The 22,104-nt window shown below is 46.9% G+C and overlaps 1 protein-coding gene across 1 annotated transcript in view; it reads right to left on the minus strand.

Moving 5' to 3' along the window:
- LOC147728924 (stimulated by retinoic acid gene 6 protein-like) overlaps positions 1-22,104 on the minus strand; it is a 538,794-nt gene that overhangs the window by 286,069 nt on the left and 230,621 nt on the right. The window contains exons 5-6 of the mRNA XM_086959168.1: positions 12,293-12,413; positions 10,666-10,714 (exon numbers count right to left, since the gene is read on the minus strand). Of these exons, the coding sequence (XP_086815294.1) occupies positions 10,666-10,714; positions 12,293-12,413 (170 nt within the window). The remainder of the gene's footprint in view (positions 1-10,665; positions 10,715-12,292; positions 12,414-22,104) is intronic.

The raw sequence follows: 22,104 nt of genomic DNA on the forward strand, positions 1-22,104 counted from the left end.
ACACGTCCTGCCAAATAATAGGGATTTACAGGTAGGTTATCTTTGCCAATTAGAATTATACCAATTTCCATAAACCTTTAGAGGACAGAACACTGATCCTGGGTGGGATTATCAGAGCCCAGGGCACTTTCAGAGTCAGTAACCACTAGCATCAGTCAAAAAAATGGGGATTATCAGGGCAAAAATTCTGACTTTCCAACAGGAACTCTTTAACATATTGCCGTAAAAAAATGACAGTCGTAAGCTTCTGAGATTTTCTTTCTACTGTACTAGGTTATTGTTCTGTGTGGTATAAATATATATGACAACAAAATGAAAAATCTAAAATACAGATTTAGAGAAATAATGGGGGCTGAATAATCATCTATTGAGTTGGGTGAAGTGTTAGGTAGGAGAAAGCTAAAACAAGATGACTTCTAGCTAAAACAACAGGCAGTTCCATGACTAAATCAGGAACGTTGGCATATATGGATATAAATGTGGTATAGAGAGAATGTCATTCTATTGTTATCATTGTATACAATAGTCTCTCTTAACAAATGCATAATTAAATGAATAACCAAATAATGGCAGGTAGAGTCACCATCACTTGATAGAAGGGTCACCTAGCTTGATTCACCTGCTCCAGGAGGAAAGAGACAGAGACCACACACTGGCCCTGAGATATTAAGGATTATTTCAAGGTTTTAGACAGTTTTGATTTTGTTTAAGCCAGGAAAAGCCTTTGTAATTCAAACACATTGTTTACAACAAGTACAGATTTACTTTTAGGGTCCCTTTTCTCATTATCCCTTGTGAACATTCCAGTGATAGAGTTACAAATAATTGTTACTGGATTAATTTGCAAGTGTTTTTTGCACATCTACTAAACTACTATGGGGCAAAATACAGTTGATTCCAGTTGTTCAAGTCAAGTCAAGTCAAAGCAAGCTTTATTCGATTAATTAAAATCATAAAAGCAATTCCATCACATGTATAAAAACGACAAATCATGTATTAAAACAATTCATGAATAAAAACAATTTACATTTAAAAGGAGCATTTATGAGAACAATTTCATATATTTACATAGGATAGAAGATTTCATCAGTAGAACTAATGGGTAACAATTAATTACATATATCAAGCAACCAAAAACCTTGCGACCCCAAATATTACTCTGATGCTACTCAGGAGCTGTAGGTAGCGGAGAGCGGGACGGACTTGAGTAAACCCTGCTTCTCTTAGAAAAGGTAATAAAAACTGTTTCCTACATTCCACATAATGGCCACAAAACATAATAAAGTGCATCAGTGTCTGTTGGGAGAAATTATCACAGCTACAGGGGGAAGATGGATCTGATTTACCCCATACTGGATAATTCCCCAAGAAATACTGGATAATATTAAGTCTAAATCTCACAAGGAGGTTACGGTGGAAGGGCCGGGTCACAATACTCAAGTAGGGTTCCAGTTTCGGGGTAGTCTGAAGTATGTAATTAGCTCTAACTCCCGGTTTTTTTGACCTCTACTTCCTCCCGTTCCATCTCCACCCGTCCCAGAAAATTCCAGTTGTTCAATGTCTGTGCCTATTGGTTTCAACTTATGTTTAGTCAATGCAACCTCCCTTGTGTTTTTTTAGGTTGGCCAAATATAGTTCAGTGCCCGAAACCCCAAATTCTGCAACTAAATTGAGTAAAAACCATTTGTAACCTATCAACTGAAATTTCCACCATGGAAGACAACTTGTATATTCCAAATCCCCTACGTATTTGTCCACTCAAGCACTTCTTTTCTGTACCAAAATCATTTTGTTCTTCAAAGACTAACTTGAATTCTGGGTACTGAATCGTGAAAGAGGAAGTTTGAAGAGGAAAGAATTGTAGGAACTTTAAGGATCTAGCCATTTTTCCAGGTCACCATGACTTTTTCACCCTTTTGGTTCCTATTGTTGCTGGTATTAGGACTCCATCCAATGTGACACCAATATTAAGTGTATGTTGCTCCTAAAAAAATAGTAATGCTAAAATTGGTTTCACCCAATTGGCCTGTTTAACTTTCCTATAGTAGAACAGTAATTAGCACAATAATTGCACCATTTTCATGAAAGTAAAATGTCATATATGGAGTGCAGTGTGTATTTGCACCACCCATATATGTGACACAAATATATGGCAGCCAAGAGCACTACTGTGTTTTTTCTGGGCTGCAGTCTAAAATCACTGCACTGACAGGTGGAAAGAAAAACTGTCTGTGACATGTAAAAAAAAAACTTTTTTTATATCAGTCTCTCCTAAAGTGTACCATATAAATTAATGGATAGTATGTAAATAGTGCCACACTATACATTCGTAGTGACTGAATGACCAAAAGGTGTTATAACTGTGTAGGCTTAGTATCTTCATAAAATGGGACGGGCCGGCATCTTGTCAGATGGTTAGCAGAGTCACTGCGGACCCATGCAGCATCCCCACTAGTACAATTGAAAGGGCGCTGGAATGCAGATCTGCAGAGACAAAGCATGGACCGGGAATAGGCAAAATTAGAGAGCCCTACCTACATACCGAGGAACGCCAGGTTTAGGCTCATACAATATTATATAACTGTTGGACTTGCTCCATTTTCCCAAACTTTTTTGGTTTTCACCCCCCTATTTGAGGATGTCTCCCAAATGGTAGAGAAGTGTATAGGCCATGTGTGGTGTGAGATGCCCTAGTAAATGTAATTCAATGGTGTGCACACTTGTTAACTCCCCATTGTAAGAATGCACCCTGGTGAGATGTCGCTTTTAAAATGGATGCCATGGCTGTGTGTTGTGCCACCTGACTGTGGTGGGTTAGCAGTCTAGATGTTCGGTTCCCAGCCATCCCAGCTTTTGGAGGGAAAGCCTGGCACCCAGAGTGCTCTACTCCTCCCTCTTAGCCAGTTATAACCAGTTCCCCAGACGCTTCTAGAAGCTTCTGGCATTGTCTGAGAGGTGGGGTGAGGGGCATATAAGAAGGGGGGCTGTGCCACCATGTGCTCAGACAGAGCAGGTACATGAACATGAGGGGACCTGCTGCCAGGGGGTACCACCTACTTAGGCCTGTGTGTTGGACCCTGCATCCAACTGAAACCCCTCTGCTGTCCAAAAAGCTAGTGAAAGACTGACCTTGTCCAGTAGTGCCTGCTGCTCAGCTACCTGCCCCTGAAGAAGGAGAGAACGCTACATCTAAAAGTGCCAGGAGAAGAGGAGTGTCTGTCCCCTGCAGAGCTGGGCTGAGAAAGCGCTATACCCACATGGACTGCGCCCAGAAGGAGGTGAGGAGCTCTACTTTGGGTCCCTGAGACTGCTGGTGGGACCTTACGCCTCGAGAGCGCTATGTGTGGAGTGTCAGGGGAAGTGAAGCGCTAGGGTTGGATTGCCTGTGCCCTCCCCGCCTGCTGACTAGCGCTTGGTGAGTGCTGTATTGCAACCCTCTCTCAAGAGAAGAGGTGGGAGCCAGTGACTGCAGTGCAAAGTTGTGAGTTTGCTCAGCCTGTGGTGCTTCCTAGCACCTAATTTTAACCAACCTGAAAAGAGGGAGTGGGGATTCGGCAGCGCAGGCTGGCCAGGAAGAACTGTCTACTTAAGCGCCGTAGGTGCCCACCCTTTGTAGTGGAGGCGCCTCATGTGCTTTTCAAGAGAAGCAGGTGCCTACCCCGCGTTCATGTGTTGATTTAAACCAGCGGGAGCCTACCCCATGGTTTTGATGTTGACCTAACGGGAGCCTACCCCGTATTGCCCCGTAAGAAGAAAATTACCTGCCCATCACTGCCGCAGCCCGGGCGCCGCAGAACCTGTGACGCTGCCTGCGCCTCCTGCCTGGGCTGGTGTCGGGCGCTGACGTGACTTGCGCCTTGCGCCTTGGGGATTAGAAATCACTGCTGCGGCCCAGGCACCACGTGGGGAGAGTCCGGTGGGAAGGATTCAATCACCACCGCTGCCCCAGCCACCAGAGAAGAGGAGCGTGTGGACTTCGGACCAGCCGCGTTATTAGGAAGGCCCGGGCTGGGCCTGCGAAGCTAGAGCGGCCACCGTCACGTGACGGGGTGCCGGCCGTGTCAGCAGCCACGCCCCCCTTGCCACCGCTCAGCCATTGGTTGCGGCTGCCACGCCCAACGGAAGCGGCGCAGCGATTGGTGGAGGCTGCTGCGCCCCCGCAAGAGCCACGCAAGGATTGGCTGCTGGGCCTGAAGGCAGCCAGAAGACCCGGGGCCGCCCGGACAACGTCGAGGGGAGCTCCAGGAGAGGGAGAGCCCCCTCGATCTGCCCCAGACCCAGATGAGGAGCGGTAGCGCAGCCGACAGTGAGGAAGGCCACGAGGACGGTGCTGATGCTAGCGGGGCTCCCAGGTTGGAAAGGGAGGCCCCGCGCCTGCCGTCCAGCCTGCAGCATAGAGAAGAAGAGTCACATGAGTGGGGCTCGGTCCACCCGTGGTTGGGGGATGTGTTGTGGCACAAGATCGGTGCCCGCCCCTGGGACCAGTGTTTGTTGTGGGGGCTCAAGTGGAACTGCCCTGAGGGGGGGGGGCTTGGTCATTTGAGAGCCTCCAAAGAGGGACCCTCCCCATGTTCTTCGTGCTGGCCTGAGTTACTGTACCCATCTGACAGTGGCAGCTGCACCATGTTTGGGGCTGGCGTGAGGTTAGAGACCCCATCCAAACTGTACAGCGGTGCCGCCAGTGCCCTTGCATTATTGTCAAGTTGAGGGTGGCGCTCTGTATTTCCACGCCCCACATTGGTTAGGCACTGTTAATGGAGTCTCTGCCTAATGTTGATGCCTATTTGCATTTATGCGTAAGGGACTTCCGCCGGATCTAAGGTGACCTAAGCCTACTCTTATGCATTTGATGCCAATGCCCACCTGATTACGCATCTTGTATTTCTAGGCCCAACGTGCATGCCGAAGATCCTGGTATACGTTTTGCAGGTGTTCCGGCCTGAAGTCCTATGTTAATGATAAGGTGTTTTTTTTTTTCCTTGGACTAAAGCTGATGGACTTGCCTTTTCTTTCCTTTGTCCTTTATCCCTTCGCAATGGTCCTGGCAGCAGCCCGATTGGCCCTGCCATGTAAATAATCCCCTTGTACATATTGCCCTGGCGCAATATAGCAGTTATTGTGATTACTATTGTATGTTTGACACAATACAAAAGTTATTCTTTTCACCTAATCTGGTGTGGTCTCTTTTTGTGGTGCGCCTTGTGTGTCGCCTGTGTGTACTACGTGGATGCTTTGCACATGTCCTCTGGAGTTTAGCCCGCCTGCTCTGCACCATGCTACCCCATTTCTAACAATAACACAAAGGGCTTATCTAACACTGGCCTCAATCAACAGACTATTTAATCGAGTAGGTGCACGGTGCCCACGCTGCAAACTGGTGGGAGGCGACTTGTTAAACATGTTGTGGGCATGCAGCAAGCTGAAAACCTACTGGGAGATTATCACAACACACTTAGCACGCTGAACAGACCGCACACTGTGATGGAACTGGGAGGTGTGCCTATTGGGGATGTACCAGAGACGAAAGAATCATAAGGTGACAACCCACTTCATAGACCTGGGACTTATAGTGGCAAAGCGCCTCATCATTAAATGCTGGAAAGCAACTGACCCCCATCAGTGAAGGCATGGTATCACTCAATGATATGCTGGGCGCAGTCGGAAAGCATGGCGCTTCGGCGAGAGGATGGTATTGGCATACGAAAGGCACCACTAGCCATAGCCTGGGACACAATACTCATGGACCTCCGAAGTGCGTGGCATGAGCACTCAGAGACATGTGGCTCATCCCAGGCAACAAGCTGGACACAAGAACACACGCAGAGGGATCCCAACAAATGCTAGAGCCCCTTCTTACCCTCCCTACCCCCAACGGCCATTGATTCAGCGTGGAACACAGAGCGCACGCAGCAACTCCTGACATGTGTCCAAGGTGACAGACGGGACATAAGCAAATGAAATGTTGACAACGTACAAGGCGACAGAGCCAATGCCATACACAACGATAGCAACACCATCTGCGCTTAATATATCAGTTTAGTGAGTTGCAATTCCCTCTTTCCTGTAACCCCCTATCCTACTGTTATTCCCCTCACAAGACAATATGCTATTACAAGCACTGCTGTGTACATTCTAGTGGAATGATTGTAGACGCAATACTATGTCTCTATAACAGATGCTGTACCCTGTTTGCCTTCGGTTTTGGGTAAAAGCCTAGCAGTACAATGGGCCAACATTTGTAACAAGTAATGATTGTGAATGAAGCAACTATATAATTTCAGTTATCCGTAACTGCTGTAATACATGAAAATTCGTAAAATCAATAAAGAAATTTAAACAAAAAAATAACTGTGTAGGCCTAAGCTACTTTCTCCAGGTACCGGCCAAAATGTAATTAAAATGTTCAAGTCATATCTCCACCTGGGAACATGCTAGCAAAATGAATCAATGTTCCTTTTTTCAGTTTTCAAAATCTAAATATAAAGGTGAAATCAAAGTTTTTCTTCTTTAGTAGAAAGTAATTTGATAAAAGTGTACTATGTGCTGCCTGAGCCAAAACTGGCTTAGACACAGTTTTACTCCCTCAATTCACCTCTGGAGGCCAATGCACATGTTTGGCTAGAGATAGCAGTCTTGTTCTCCAAAGGACAATAGCCTGGCCTTTCCCTCATGGCAGGTAGCGTTTTGTCAGACAATAGTCACTAAACTGTGATTACCCATTTGGGAGGGAACAGAAATAATTGTCAGATTAAAAAGAAAAGCATCAACACTTCTTCTTTTGACTTGGAGATCCGAAATGTGTCTGACAGAATGTGCTCCCTTTTATTCTCGTAGCACCCCTACACCATCTGGCTCCAATCCAGATGGAGGGAAAAAGAGAAGATATCCCTGACAGAGATCTAAGTAGAGGAGTGATATAGGGAGATTGAAGGAACCATGTAGTTGCAAGGGGTTAGACTTTTTGGATTTATGGCTTCAAGCGAGCAGGAGGTGCTTTAAAAGGAGATGGATATAGGGCAAGGAAGTTGACAGAACTGGATATGAAGATTTATCCAACCGCTAGTTAATACATAGGATACTACTGCCACCTTACCACCACCTATTCACAACATGCCTGGTAACTCTACACCTGATGAAAGAGGACCCTGCTGAAAGAAATGGACTCAAGAATTCCTGACTCATCCTGGCTCTGGAACTGCTCTCCAAGCAGGGCCGTTTCTAGGTGTTGTGCCGCCCTAGGCGAGAATTGAAAAATGCCGCCCCCCTCCATTTTTCTATCATGGGGAACTACATTCACCACACGATCTCCTTGGTCTGTGGACAGTCCAGGCAGTTCTTGGGGTTCACATCGCACTTTCGCATCAAGAACTTCCCAAAGTCTATGAACCGCGAGAAACTTTTGAAATGTATTAATTTATCCTGTTCGCCTGCAGATCGAATTTGGGTATTATATCCAGCCTAAAACCGCTCTTCAGCTAAATAAAAAAAACGGCAGATTTTGCGTGTTTTGAAATTTGCTAAATATTTTCAAATATGTCCACAAAGCAAACTATGTTGTCTCTATCCTCATTCTTACAGAGTTGATACAGCTGCAAGTTATCGGTTGCTGGTTGGATGAGACTGCAAACATTTTTTAAGAGGACCAAATGAGCTGGCATCTCCTAAGATCACCTACTTACATGTAGGACCAATAATGCCCACTAGCAGTCAACTTTAGATCATAGGATTTTCTAGAATATTTGTCTTTTCGTCCATTATGAACGTTGTCTCGTTTTTAGGCACATATAGAGCCCAGGACATGGAAAGTGCTCAACTGCTGACCAGTTCAACCCTGGACATGCTGACAACTGTTGCTACATTTGTAGTTCAACTGGCTCTTAACAGGTGAAAAGCAAAAAGAGAGGAGTCTGCTTGCAATGGTTGCCTGTTATTAGGACTGCTGTCAAAGGTCTCAGAAAGATATATGGTACAAATAGATATTTACTGGGGAAGCTTTCTTTTTCTATTTTCTTCTGTAGTTTAGCAGTGAAGTAATGACCATCCCAGTTATTCAGTGTATCTATGTCATTTATGCAATGGCGGGAAGTGCCATCATAAAGAAGTTACTCAATAGGGTCACAGTCTAGTCTTACATCCCTCATAGGCAAACCCGTTTTTCCATAAAGCACCCTTTGTAATATTGTTTTAGCATCAACGCTCTACTCTAAGGAAAAGTGTTTGTGGTGCATTTGACAAAATTAACAACAAAAGTGCAATCATACAATGTAATGAACTTCAAGGTTTGACGGCTTAGACAGATTTCCTCACAGGAGTAGATGCAATGGGGTCTCCCTACCACTTTAAAGAACCACCGCTTGTCAACAAATCAAGCTGGAGAGTGAAAGGTCCTCTCAGACTGTTCCTATTGTGAAGCGCTCTGACACATTAGGGTAAAGTCTGCGCTATAAAAATGCATAAATAAGGTAAAGGGTCCTCTGCTCTTAAGTTCTGCACACTCTCTTCGTGCTTCCTTGACCCCCTCTCCCGTGTCCTACTACTCCTCCAGGCTCCAGCCTCGCTCACATGCAGGGAGATAGATTTATCACTTCACCTCAGTCACAGGCCGCAGGCCTGGACACATGGGGCCGCCACCACCGCCATCTTATGATCTCACTCTCCGATCATTTTAGCCTGCCTGGCCTGCTGCAACAAACAGACCCGCGCCACCACAAACCTCACTCAGACACAGGGCATCACCTCACCCCTCACGGGGGTTGCTGCTAGCCAGCTCTGCTCACCAGTGTTTTGCGCCACTCACTCTCAATCAGGCCGTGACCGTGAGGACGGGCTCGGGCTCGGAGTTGGAGATAACAGATAATGATTCACCCGCCCACCGGCACCCCCGCATCATCATTTACAACATTATTAGCAATAGCAGGCTGCCTGAGTGATGAATGATGAACAACATTAATACACGATTCATTTGCAATTGAATTTGCATCCGATCCGAAATATATACATTTATTTTCGCCAGCGGCCTTCTGACTGACTCACCGGTACGTGCACTGCTCAAGTCACGACCTGCGTACGTCCCATGACCACCACGGCCAGGCCTGACCCCGGCTGTGCTGTTTTGCAGGCGTGGTGCTGGAGTCAGGAAAAAAAGAGGGCCGGCAGGAGATGAAGTCGGGACCGGACAACAAGACTGTGTGGCACTGTGGCAGGTGGCAGCTGCAGTATACTAATTAAATTATGGTTAATTCACGCCAATCAAAGGGGGAGCAGCGCGCCAGCCGACACACACAGTCCGACCGACCCCTGCGCACGCCGAGAGAGATGGTGGCACTGGTGCGCCGTGCGCGTCACCGTCACTGGCCTGCCCTCCCTGGCTGAAGCACTGCTCATGGATTGGCCAAAAATGTTCCCCAGGGCCGTCATTGGTAGCGCTATACCAGCGCTACAAGATTGACGGCCCTGGGGACCCACACGTACACTAGTGTGTCCCGCACCCCGCTCTACACACACAGGCCAATAATCTAGGGTGTACCGCTCGGCTCTAAACTCTCTGCGCAAAATCATGATGTCACAAGCAATTGCAAACAGCAGGTGCGCTTGCACTGTGCACTCTCCACTGCATGATTTCCTGTTTCCAGACTAACAAAATGCCGCCCTTACCATTTTGCCGCCCTAGGCGGCCGCCTAGTCCTGCCTAATGGCAGAAACGGCCCTGTCTCCAAGTGTCAAGTGGCAGAACTCCAACAAGCCCAGTTGACCACTGAGGACGGTCCTCTACAAGAGACCTGGTTGGAGGGAGACCTGGTGCCGAGAAAACTGCCCTAATGACATGAGGGCTGCAGGAGTGACCCAGGAGGAACCTTCCACTAGCCGAAAAAAAGTGAGATTCAGGGCCAGATGCACTAAACTGTTAAGTCGTTGCAAACCCCTCCAATTTGAAAAATCAGTGTTTGCCACTGCGAAAATGTATTTTACTATGTAAAGTTTGCCGACTCCTAAAATGGGTTTAGAAATGGATGCTGAATTGCATACTGAAAAGGGTGTTTAGGGCGATTCTTCCAAATTGTTATTAGGTACCATATGTATGAAGTTTTGCTGGCGGAATCCGGATCATGAGCTATTGATAAGTTATGGACTTCCAAGTTGGGGTGGTAACTCATTTACAAATGGGAAGATTTTTGCCAAAGAACTGGTGAACCTTTGCCCTTTCCAAATTGTTGTCTCGTCTTCATTAGGAGTAGGCAGTGGTCCATTAAAGTGTATGTCATTCTCCAGTGTGACCTGCAGAACTTGGAATGGGAGGGACAGTTGCCTGGGGAATAAAACAACAGTGTGGTAAAGGAAATTTCCGCATAGTAACAGCTACTTCGACTGTCAGTACCAAGCTACCTCTACAACCTCTTGATGAGTACATCTTTGTTAATTAACCGTGAACAGTATTTATTATATTTCAGCTAGATATTTGCAAAATAAATACCAAATACATATACATACACACATTCACACTATATATATATATAGACATATATATAAATATATATATTGAAATGCTAAATGGCTACTTCCTTACGTCTCTTGTCCCACCGCTCACTTTTACTGTATTAATGTACAATACTAGCAAATAGGTACCACTGTTTATCTATAAATGAATACAAATACACCTGTACTTACGTTTTCATTCATCTGGCAGTCAAATATGTACACAACCTGCACACAAAACCTGCAAAATTCACATAAAAGGTATTTTACATTGAGGAACACAAATATCGGCAACTTAGTGCTAAAGTAAAATTTGAAGAACTGTTTGCGCACAGTGGTATTAGTTTAATAATAGGCTATGATTCCCAGTTTGTACAATGTTTTTTACATTTGGTCAGTAGTTTGATTAAAGCTGAACATTTATTATGATTATAGGCCTTTACACTCTACAAATCATGAACAATGATACTGTACTGATGCCTTTCATGTCACGAGAAAGTAATGAGAATGTAATGGGCAGGACAAGTGACATCACACACCTTCTGCCCCATAAGGGTGCCCCTGTTATATTACATCTTACCCCACTGTTCACTTCTCATCAGAATTTATTTATTGCTGAGGGGGAGAAGTGTAAAAACCAAGGAGTTAAGTCTTCAGAAAGTAGCATATCATTTGCTTTTTGGAAGGCGAACTTGGTTCATCATACCATCCTTAAGGTAGATACAATTTCACCGTAGATTGTTCTACTACTTCCTACAGAAATTGGAGGATTTTCTATTAGCGCCCAACACTTAGTCATGCCTTTTAATTATGTCTGAGCCAGTAACTTAAATTAGATATTCAACGCTCTGTAAGACTGTCCCTGAGGAGATGCACGAGGCCAGCAGGATGAGAGATCATAACAATCATCTCACTTTTCTGCAAATCTATAGTATCATTTATAAGAACATTTAAAGAAACTCTAGTACGTGAGGTAAATGCAGTGGAGGAAATTTGACTCTGGTCTAGTCTAAATATGTTTGTTTTTTGCAGAGCTTCCTTGTTCTGATACTAAGGAGATGCACCAGGTAAATGCATGTGTGTGTGGGGGGGGGGGGGGGGGGCAAGGGGCGGGGGGGCGGTTGTAGTTTGCATTCATTTGGAATGGCACAGGTTACTTTCAGTCTGTTTTAACCTGAATTCAAACAAATTAGGTTTTAAGCTATTTTGTTTTAACTTTGAACCAGAATATCAAGGTGTATCATTACACCTTGGCAAAGCTCAGTGGCCAATCATTCAAGAGCGAAACACGTCACCTGCACTAAACATCTGAACTAATCAATTTTGAGTCAGAACCTTTATTATGAACATTATGTTTGTAAACCAAATAATAAATTGCTGAGAAACATAACATGTTTCCAGGACTTTTATAATGACATCACTGGTAGAGTGCTGCTATAACAACTCAAATAAACTTCTTCTGTGTAGGTATCTTGTTGTAGCACTTCCAGAACTAAGAGGATGTAGCTTCGAATTGGCTGAATAAGAAAAGATGGCAGACGGGGTACATAAGGAGCAGGACTTGCTTCAGACCAGTAATCACTCTAAAAAGGATTGGGGGTGAGGAGATATTGTGACTCTAGGGAAACACGCCTACCTGTCCCATCACGGCATGCTTTCAGTAATACCTCCTACACAGCAATCCTTCTGCTTACAGGCTGAGTGCCACAGTTTTCAGGCATGTGTTTATATCTTTAGTCTGCATAATCCAGAAGTACGCAATCCGATTTTAAAAAATTCCAATTTATAACTAACTCTTAATTAACAGATTCATATTTACCAGCTGAGGGCGTAGCAGAAACCGAGCACGGAGCCAATGAGCTTGTGGCGTGTTGACAGGCAGGCAAAGAATGGGTAATAGTCGATTCCCGCCTCCAGTGCACAGATGAGGTATATGAAAACTGCAGGAGAAGAAGAACCACGTTTGAGTAAAACGCCTCTGATTATTAATATTGCTGGAAACACATCACATAAACCCTTTCAATGTTGCCTATATCCGCAGTGCGCTCCTGCATATTGCAACATTTTCTATATTTGACAAAAAACACTTATTCAAATAAGAAAGACAAGCCCTGAAACGTATTACAAGCTAAAAAAAGACTCAGGTCAATCAGCGAAAGAAAGCTCATATGCTGTATTATGAAGCTGTTACTCCTGCGGTGCCTGATGTTCTAATAAATACACATATTCAACAACAAGAGACTGCAAGGATATTCACACATGCTTTGCATAGCCACCTCTCTCATGCAGATCTTCCCCAACATGTTCAGTTTACATTTCTTAGACTTTTTACTCTTATTACAATCAACCATTTCAGTCGTGAGGAATTAATGGGTTCTAATATTCGGGTGTGCCACCTCAGTTTTCTGATTTCTGCTGTCCCATGACAATCTCAGCAGCTAAGAATATTTCAATACCTAAATTTCCAGTGTGTATTAATGAATCTAGTGCAAGTGCTTCACCTCTTTCTATTGTTTTAGTATCATTTTTTCCCTTTATTGTATTTAATTATGACAAGGAGTTTCTTATCTCACCTTTCATTGTTTATCATTTTGCTATTGCTTTAAAACGTTATGTTTCACACTCAACCCCGTTGTACAGTTTTACAGTTATTCGTGGAGAAATTGTGTTAGTTACTGCTTACTAGCTAATCCCTGGCTACAGATGCCAATGTTTTCCTTCATAATTTATGTTAGTGAAGAGGCCACTGCTCCTGAAGGGGGCGATTCCTTCTGAAATGACACTGCCTATGTTGCTTGTCAGTCTTTATATCTTGCTCCTTCTCTTCTACCTTCCCAGTTCTTTTGTTATTGTTACTGGTAGTGCAAATCTGTTTGGCCCACTGCCCCATCTTTTGCACAATCCCTGGGCGACTGGAGGCATTAGGGGGGCGACCAGGAGATGACAACTGGCCCTTACCGGTGCCCACTCCCGCTCCAGGGAATAGGTTTAGGATATATGACACACGGACTCTGGAGAGACCTTTGGGGTTGGGTCGCCTGCTGCCAGCTGTCAGAGTTTGGCTGACTTATTACGTTTCCCTCCACATGTCAGGTTGTTATATGCTAGGCAGCTATTATAATACTGACATTTATACAAATCTTGGCTTTTCCTGTGATCGGATCTTAATAAACAGGCATCTAAATTCCAAAAAAGGAGACTTTGTGGTACGTAGTTCCCTCTGAAAACCTGAATTCATTTTTACACAACCAGACAAACAAAAGGGAGGAAAAAATGATGTTTATCGATTACTATCAATCTGTACCAGTAACAAAACGACACCAATCTATGAAAGAACCGGTCTCCACAATGACTTTCCTAGTAAATTGACCAAAAACCATAGCCTTTTTTCTTTGTTTTCTAAATGCCTTCTCTACCAATTTTACTCCCTTCCACACCCCCACCCAACTAAAAAAATAACAAATAAGTCTACTTGAAAAATGTTTAATAACAGAATAACAAGAATGCCCGGTTACTCACCGGTAATAACCATTACTCCGAGTCCTGGTCTCCCCGTCCCATTCCTGATACGTGAGCAGCTAGTCTGCTCTACAGAACCCCTACCTAGCTGAGCTGTTGGCACTTCCCCCTAGGATGACGTCACCATCACGTGACTACAAAAGGGGGAAGTGCCGGAAGAATCATCCTGAAAATACCAAAGACAACAGAACGAAACACATACAATCACCCACAGAAAACCCAAACCAGGGAGAGAGGGAAGGGCTCAGGAATGGGACGGGGAGACCAGGACTCGGAGTAATGGTTATTACCGGTGAGTAACCGGGCATTACCTCCTCGTCCTGGTCTCCCATCCCATTCCTGATACGTGAGCCCATACCCAAGCACACGGTGATTGTTAGAAAAAACAGACCAGAAAATTGCAGTAAACAGGTCCATTTAATCCACAAAAGTAAGTACAAATCATAAATCATGTACAGCAGACAGGACCGAAGCCCCAAAAGCAGCGGAGGCCGCCATCCCCAACTCCAGACGATAATGGGCAACAAAAGTGTGGGGAGAAGCCGACGTAGCAGCATTGCAAATGTCACGCAAAGAGGCACCCCTGAACATGGCCCAGGAGGACGAAACGCTCCGAGTCGACCGACCCTGAACAGAAGAAGGCAGGGGACATTGGACCAAAACATAAGCAGAAACCACTGCGCCCTTGACCCAACGAGACAAGGTGGACAAAGAAGGTCGAAGCCCCAGACCCGACAGGCCGTAGGTGACGAACAGGGAATCAACCTTACGGAAACCAGCCGTACGCTCCAAGTAGATGTGGAGAGCCCTCAACACATCCAAAGAATGGAGTAGCTCCTCCTCAGGAGAGGCAGGAGCCGGAAAAAACACAGGGAGAACAATATCCTCCTGACAGTGAAAAGTCGAAATCACCTTAGGGAGAAAAAACTGACTCGGATGGAGAACGACCTTGTCAGCGCAGAAGCGCAAAAAGGGGGGGGAAGCCATCAGCGCACCAATCTCACCAACCCTACGCCCAGAGATAATGGCCACCAGGAAGATAACTTTGGCAGAAAGGAACTTCAGGGCCACGGAGTCCAAAGGCTCAAACGGGGGACCCGTCAAAGCCCGTAGAACCAAGGGCAGATCCCAAGGAGGCACAGGGGAACGGGAGACAGGACGTTGAAGCAAGAAACTCCTCAGAAGGCGAGCCACCAACGGGGAGACAGATGAAACAGAGGAACCCCGAAAGGCAAGAACGGCAGCCCATTGCGCCCGCAGGGAAGAAACCGCCAGTCCCAAGACAAAACCATCCCGTAAGAAGTCCAACACCCGCACGGCCTCACAGGAGGCAGGAGAGAGACTCCTCCCAAGACACCAGGTGGAAAAATTCTTCCAGTGACGGGCATAAGACTTCAAGGTGGAAGGACGCCGGGAAAGCTGAAGACACTGGGCAACCTCTAACGAGCAACCCAGACCCAGTAAACTCAACCTCTCAAGTGCCAAACCCCCAGCCGGAGGCGACGCAGGGAGGTAAGACTGAGAAGAGGAGCCCGCAGGGGGGAAGGAGACAGGGGAAACCTCCAATAAGGGCAAACGGCAAAAGTCAGCAGAAGGGGAAACCAAGAATGCCGAGACCACTCTGGAACCGCCAGGAGAACCTCCGCCCGAACCAAACGAATCTTCCGGAGGACCCTCGGAATTAAGGCAAATGGAGGGAAGGCAAACAGCAGACCCCCCGACCATGGAATCGAGAAAGCATCGGTCGCCCAAGCCAATGGAGACGGAATGATGCTGCAAAACAGAGGAAGAAGGGAGGAATCCTCCGAGGCAAAAAGATCCAGCCAAGGAAGGCGGAATCGGAGGACAATCTGCCCGAACAGATCCGGGGACAGACAGAGGGACACCGAGGAGGGGAACACCCTGCTCAAAGTATCCGCAGGCCCATTCTCCTTCCCCGGAAGATAGACCGCCGTCAGAGACAACAGATTCGACTCGGCCCAAAGGCCGATCTCCCGGGACAGGAGGAATTGAGAATGACACATGCCCCCCAGGTGATTCACATAGGAGCGAACCACCTGATTGTCGGTCTGCACAGAGACCGCCCGACCCGGAAGGAGAGGAGCGAACCAAAGGAGAGCCAGCCAGACCGCCCTCAACTCCTTCCAGTTCGAGGACTGGAGGGACTCGAAACGGGACCACCGACCCTGACCCTTGGAAGAACCCAGAACAGCCCCCCATCCCAATGCACTCGCATCCGTGGACAACACGACCACAGACTGAGGGGGAAGGAGATCGAACCCCCCGGAAAGGGAGAGAGGAGACAACCACCACTGGAGATCCGCCCGAATCCCCGGAGTGACAGGGATCAGGGTCTCGTAGTCCAAGGAGGCGGGATACCAGTGAGAAAGGACATGATGCAACAGGGGGTACAGATGCAGCCTGGCCCAAGGAAGGAGATGCAGAGTGGACGCCATCTCCCTCTGACTCCGCAACCAGAGACGGGCAGACACCTGCGACTGGGAAAGAAGCCATGAAAGGTGGCGAAACAAAGTCAACTGGTGCTCATGGGAGAGGAACACCATGCCCAGGTCCATCCGGAAGAAAGCCCCCAGGAACTTCAGGGACTGAGAGGGCACCAGGGAGGACTTCGGTGGTTGATAAGGAACCCAAAGGAACCCAGCAGATGACACACCTGGGCAACATCCGACAGAGCCTGCGAAAAAGAGGGAGAGACAATCAACCAGTCATCCAGATATGGAAACACCAGAAGCCCCCTGGAATGAAGAATACCCACCAGAGGGGCCAGGTGCTTGGTGAACACCCTGGGCGCAGAGGACAGGCCGAAAGGCAGCACCCAGAACTGTTAGTGATGGGTCCCCACAGCAAAGTGCAGAAACCGCTGGTCGGCAGGATGGACAGGAACATGAAGGTACGCATCCAACAAATCCAGGGACGACAGGAAGCCACCCGGAAGGACCAGAGGCAGGATGGACTGGAGGGTCACCATCTTGAAAGGGCGATGGACGACAAAACGGTTGACATGCTTCAGATCCAGAACAGGACGAAGATCTGAAGTGTCCTTCTTGGAAACCAGAAAGAGGATCGAGTAGCAACCCTCGCCCCTTTCCAGCATTGGAACCTCCACAATAGCCCTTTTCTCCAACAGGAGTTGAACACCTGCTAACAAAGACACTCTTCGCAAAGGAAGACGGGGCAGGGGAGTCTGAACAAAACCCGGAGGAGGAGGAGAGGAAAACTCTATCCGGCACCCTTCCGAAACAGTCTGAACCACCCAGGCATCCGGAACCGACAACCACTGGGCGCGGAAGCACTGGAGTCGACCACCAACGGTCAAAGGCAGACAGTCATTGCGAAGAGGAGGAAGCGGGGGTGGCAACACCGGCAGCGGCCCGGGACTTGGCACTTCCAGGGGCCCCCCGGCCACGACCCCTGCCTCCAAAGGGCTGAGAAGCGCCACGAGCAGGAGGCCCAAAAGCACGACGATAACCAAATCCACGCCCCCGAGCAGGAGGACGGATCGGAGCCACCAGCTTGCGGTTCTCCGCGGACTGCTTGACCATGCCCTCCAGCTGAGGACCGAACACCTTAGAACCTTCAAAAGGCAACTTAAGGAGGACCGACTTTTGCGAAGAGTCCGCCTTCCAGGAACGCATCCAAATATGACGCCGGGCAGCAATGGAAGCACCAGAAGCGGCGGCCGCCGCCCCCAAATTGTTGAAGAAAATGTCCGACAGGTAACGCACCTGCAACTCCATCAAAGACAGAAGAGGAGTGGCATCTTCGCCGTCGTTCAGCAGAACAGACAGAAACTGGAAGTCTTTAAGGATCGACTGAACCATATAGTTGGAATATGCAGTCGCCCGGACAGAGAAATTAGAAGCAGCATAGGAACGCTTCACCGCCCCTTCAACACGCTTATCCACAGCGTCCGCAGGAAGGGCGTCCTCAGAAACAACCAAACCCTGAGAGGAAAGGCCAGCCATTAAATTGTCCACTTTCACAGCCTGAGGGAACTCATCCGCAAAGCCCTCAAGAGGGTAACGCTGGACAGGAAACGAGGGAAAGAAGACTTGTCCACCTCCTTCCATTTGTGAGACAGCACATTACGCACAGCACCATGCAAAGGCAAAGAATCCAGAGCAGGCTGGACATACTGCGTAAAAAAGTCATCCTCAACAACAGCATCCGCAGGAGGAGAAAAACCCAAGTTGGACCTCACATGGGCAAACAGGTCAGAGAGCTCAGCACCCTGAACAAAACGACCACGGACACCCTCATTCTCCTCAGGACCAAAGTCTTCCACAGGATCAGCCTGTGCATCCAAACAAACACGAGGCACCTTGGGAGGAGGCCCAGCCGCGTCCCTAGCCAGGAAAGCAGCAGCCACAGCCTCATTATTAATGAGGCGCAGGGCTACCAGAGGGGCCGCAGAAGAAGAAGCTTCTGAATCCATTGCAGAAGCACAAGTCCAAACAATACTCCCAACAGGCAAAAACAAGGACAAAAAAACATCCCAAAAAGGACCCCAGATATAGGCGAAGACCGGAACACCTGTGGGAGGGGAAAAGAACTGGGCCAGTATAAGAAGCCCAGCCAGCCGCCAAAATCGCCCCCTTAAATGATGCAAGACACCAAACTCCATGAAAAAGCCCCTGCCCGCTAAACCAGGGCAAAAAACGGACCGGAGAATGCCCAGGAACGGCCGCTGGAGCAGGCCAACCCAAGCCAGATGAGCACCACGAACCACAGAGCACAGAAAAGGCTGCTAACGCGAGCCGCGTGCAACAAAGTGCCCCCACAACAAAGCCGGCCGCTAACGCGAGCCGTGAGTAACAAAAAATGCCCCCATGAGGTTTATGCAAACATAAAGGAAGCCAAACGTAGCTCGGGGGAAGCGGCAGAGAAAACAAACAGAGGCGGCCGCTAGAGCAGGCCACCGCATTTAAACAAACAAACAGCAGGGAGACTTACCCGAGAAAAAGGAAGCCTCCAGGAAACAGCTCAGCCAGGAACGCGGTCGTAGACTGAAGAAAAAAGAAAACAGGATGATTCTTCCGGCACTTCCCCCTTTTGTAGTCATGTGATGGTGACGTCATCCTAGGGGGTAGTGCCAACAGCTCAGCTAGGTAGGGGTTCTGTAGAGCAGACTAGCTGCTCACGTATCAGGAATGGGACGGGGAGACCAGGACGAGGAGGTAATGGTCTTTTTTGGCCTGACTGCAAAAGTCTGAACTTCCTTTAGGTGCTGACTTTCTTTCATGGGTTATGGTGAATGCGAATCAGTTACTACCGCATCTTACAATGTTTCTTAGACAACCTTGTTAAGGTTAACATATTACCAAGATGCTACACTTCGTCTTTCTCAATTCCCATTTTTAGGTTTAACTTGCCACTGATTCTTTTATTAGAGGTCAAGTAATATCCTGAACATGTATCTCATGAGCCTCGTGAGATGAAAATCCAGAGGAATTATAACATACTGATTTACAGGCCATTTAGAGTTTGGCAGGTGCCTCCAACCACCAATTTTGCAGTTACACAAATCCATTTCACTGGATTTCCCTGCTCGGTACTGAAAGTTAACCAATCAATGGCCAGCACATGCAGGCAAACACCTCTCTGTGCATCAAGGCCATTTTTGAGAGTAGAGTCTCCCTCAGTGCAGCCTGCGCCCCCCAGTGGAGGCTCTGGTGTTCACAATAGTTGGTGCCGGTTGCGCATCCACCAAATGACAATCATCCTCAGTGCATCAGGATGTCCACCCTATTTAGGCAGTCCTACTGATGCAGATTTTAACTGAAAAAGCAGAGAAAATAAATAATTGTGCCCAGTTCAAGAGAGAAAAGTCCCTGAGCATCAGCGTTGTTGTTTTTTTAATTTTTATTTCAGAGACAAATCCTGCTTTTTGTTTTTTTCCATAATAGGAACAAATGCCTCGCATTCAGTTTTGGTGAAATGCTTCTGCCACACTAGCAAAAGCAATTTAATTATCATGATCCCCATCAAGCAGGTATTGATCTCTCAATGTGGCAGATAGTCCATTGGTGGACTAGTGGTCCCCTTGTAGTATAGTTCTTATATTCCCAATAGGCTCTGCGCATTGGAATAATATACACTATAGATTTGATATAGGACTTAGGTCAGTATGTCTCTATCGAGTATATTGAACTTAATTGTGTGTGCCAGCTAACTCAGAGGTCACTAGAAAGTTTCTTGAATAAACAAAAAGTGATTAGTGTCTGACAACCGCATAAACATGACAACTTTACTTCCCCTAGAACCGGAACAATATCTTCAGAGTCATGGAAACAATAAATAACTATTTCACTCAGTCAATCGTGCATGCTTCGTTTCTACAGTGTTGCATAGAAATAGAGAGATGGGCGTTTCAATAAAAGGGTTTATTGAACAGTCTTATTTCTCATGCAAGAGATATGAACTGCTACAATCGTTAGACAGAATGCAAAGTATAATGCATACAGCGTAAACACTAATATAAAATAATACTGTAATAGCATTGTCTGTTGCTATCACATATATAAAAATACATACATAAATTACAAAGGCTAAAATACTCAACTTGTGCTTCTAAAATACAAAACAAAAACTGAATAAAGTTTTTCTGACTGACCCTTGCTAGGTTCGAAATGAGCCTGAACTACACAAAGGGCTTACATACACTTAAGTTCTCTTTAACAACTAAAGGGCATTGTCATACATTCATAATGACCAACTGCTGCCTAAAGGATGCTTTCCATTTGCTACTAATCATAATGTTGAATAAGTGATAAGCTCCACATGGAACTACCTCGCTAACATTGGTAATCCCCGGATGTCAAATATCTCATTTTGAGGGCAAAGGTTAACAATCTTGGAGCATGCGCAACAACCACTTGTATGCTGCCATGACATGCCAATTCAACAAGAAACAGCCAAAAACCCCTGTCTGTGTAGGAGCTCAGCTACCCAATATGGCCACTGGACTCCAACTCAGGTTGTTCTGAGCGGCTGGGTATCACCTCCAATCCACTCCTGCTTGCAGTCTGACACCCCACTGGACCAAGACTCCGCAGAGAAGAAGCCTGATGTGGTAGGGCTGTACCCACAGAGTAAGTCCGGCAAGCACATGAGAGACTGAAATGGTGGAAAGGGGACCTTCCCGGTGGCACAAGTGACTGTGAAGGCTGGCATTTTGCAGGCCTCGGTGTGGTTCGAGGAGACTGTGCAGTGCGGTTGGAATGGCTGCCCTCCTACCCCATGCGGAAATTTGGTACCTGGAAGTGTGCAGAGGAGATTTGAACCTATCACAGCGTGCCATGAATGGAATAGGGAGCCTTCAGGGGTGAGATATTGGTGGCCTTATCGCTGTGCTGGTTGCTGTTGCACGGCTGCCAAGGTCCTCTCTGCTCCAGCATCGATAGTTCTATCTTACCATTAGAGCATCCTCCAAACCTAAAGCATGCAACCAATATCAAGGAAGCTTTGCTGGTGCAAAAGCAGGACAAGACTGCTCAGCTGAGTCAAAGTATGGACCCTGTGCCACCATCTCCTCGAGAGCTCATGGCCCTAGTCACAAGACATTAGTTCCATAATTTCGGGTTTGAAGTTTGTAGGGAGATGTCTTCATTTCACCAGGATGTCAATGTGTCCATATCTAAGCTGGACCAACATCTGCATAAATTGGAGCAACAGCTGGACAGTTGGAGGGCTTGAGGGCAGAATGCAAACAGGAACAAGATATGCTTTTTGAAAAGGTGGCAGCTCTTGAGTCCTGCTTGTTTCTAGTCCAGAGAGGACCTGGCCTTGCAGTTCAGGATGGACTGTTCCCAATGGGCAAAGGGACAAGACTGATTTGTATATGGTTGGATTCAAACTGAAATGGCATGGTGAGCAAAAAAAAATGGATTTAGGCCCAGATCGCTGTACTGGGGTAAATGTATGACATTGTTCTGCATTCAGTCCAGCAATTATACTTTTTGCATTTGTCACCCCGAGTGGGACGGGTATGCCCAGACGTGTGTCCCGTGCTCTCCATGCCACTGGAGTCAAGCTATCCTGGCTGATGAGGGCTGAAAGCCCGAAACTGGTCCTAGGAGGCTTGTTTCCAGT

Source organism: Lissotriton vulgaris, chromosome 2_2, assembly GCF_964263255.1.
Source record: "Lissotriton vulgaris chromosome 2_2, aLisVul1.2, whole genome shotgun sequence".
Classification (NCBI taxonomy): Eukaryota; Metazoa; Chordata; class Amphibia; order Caudata; family Salamandridae; genus Lissotriton; species Lissotriton vulgaris.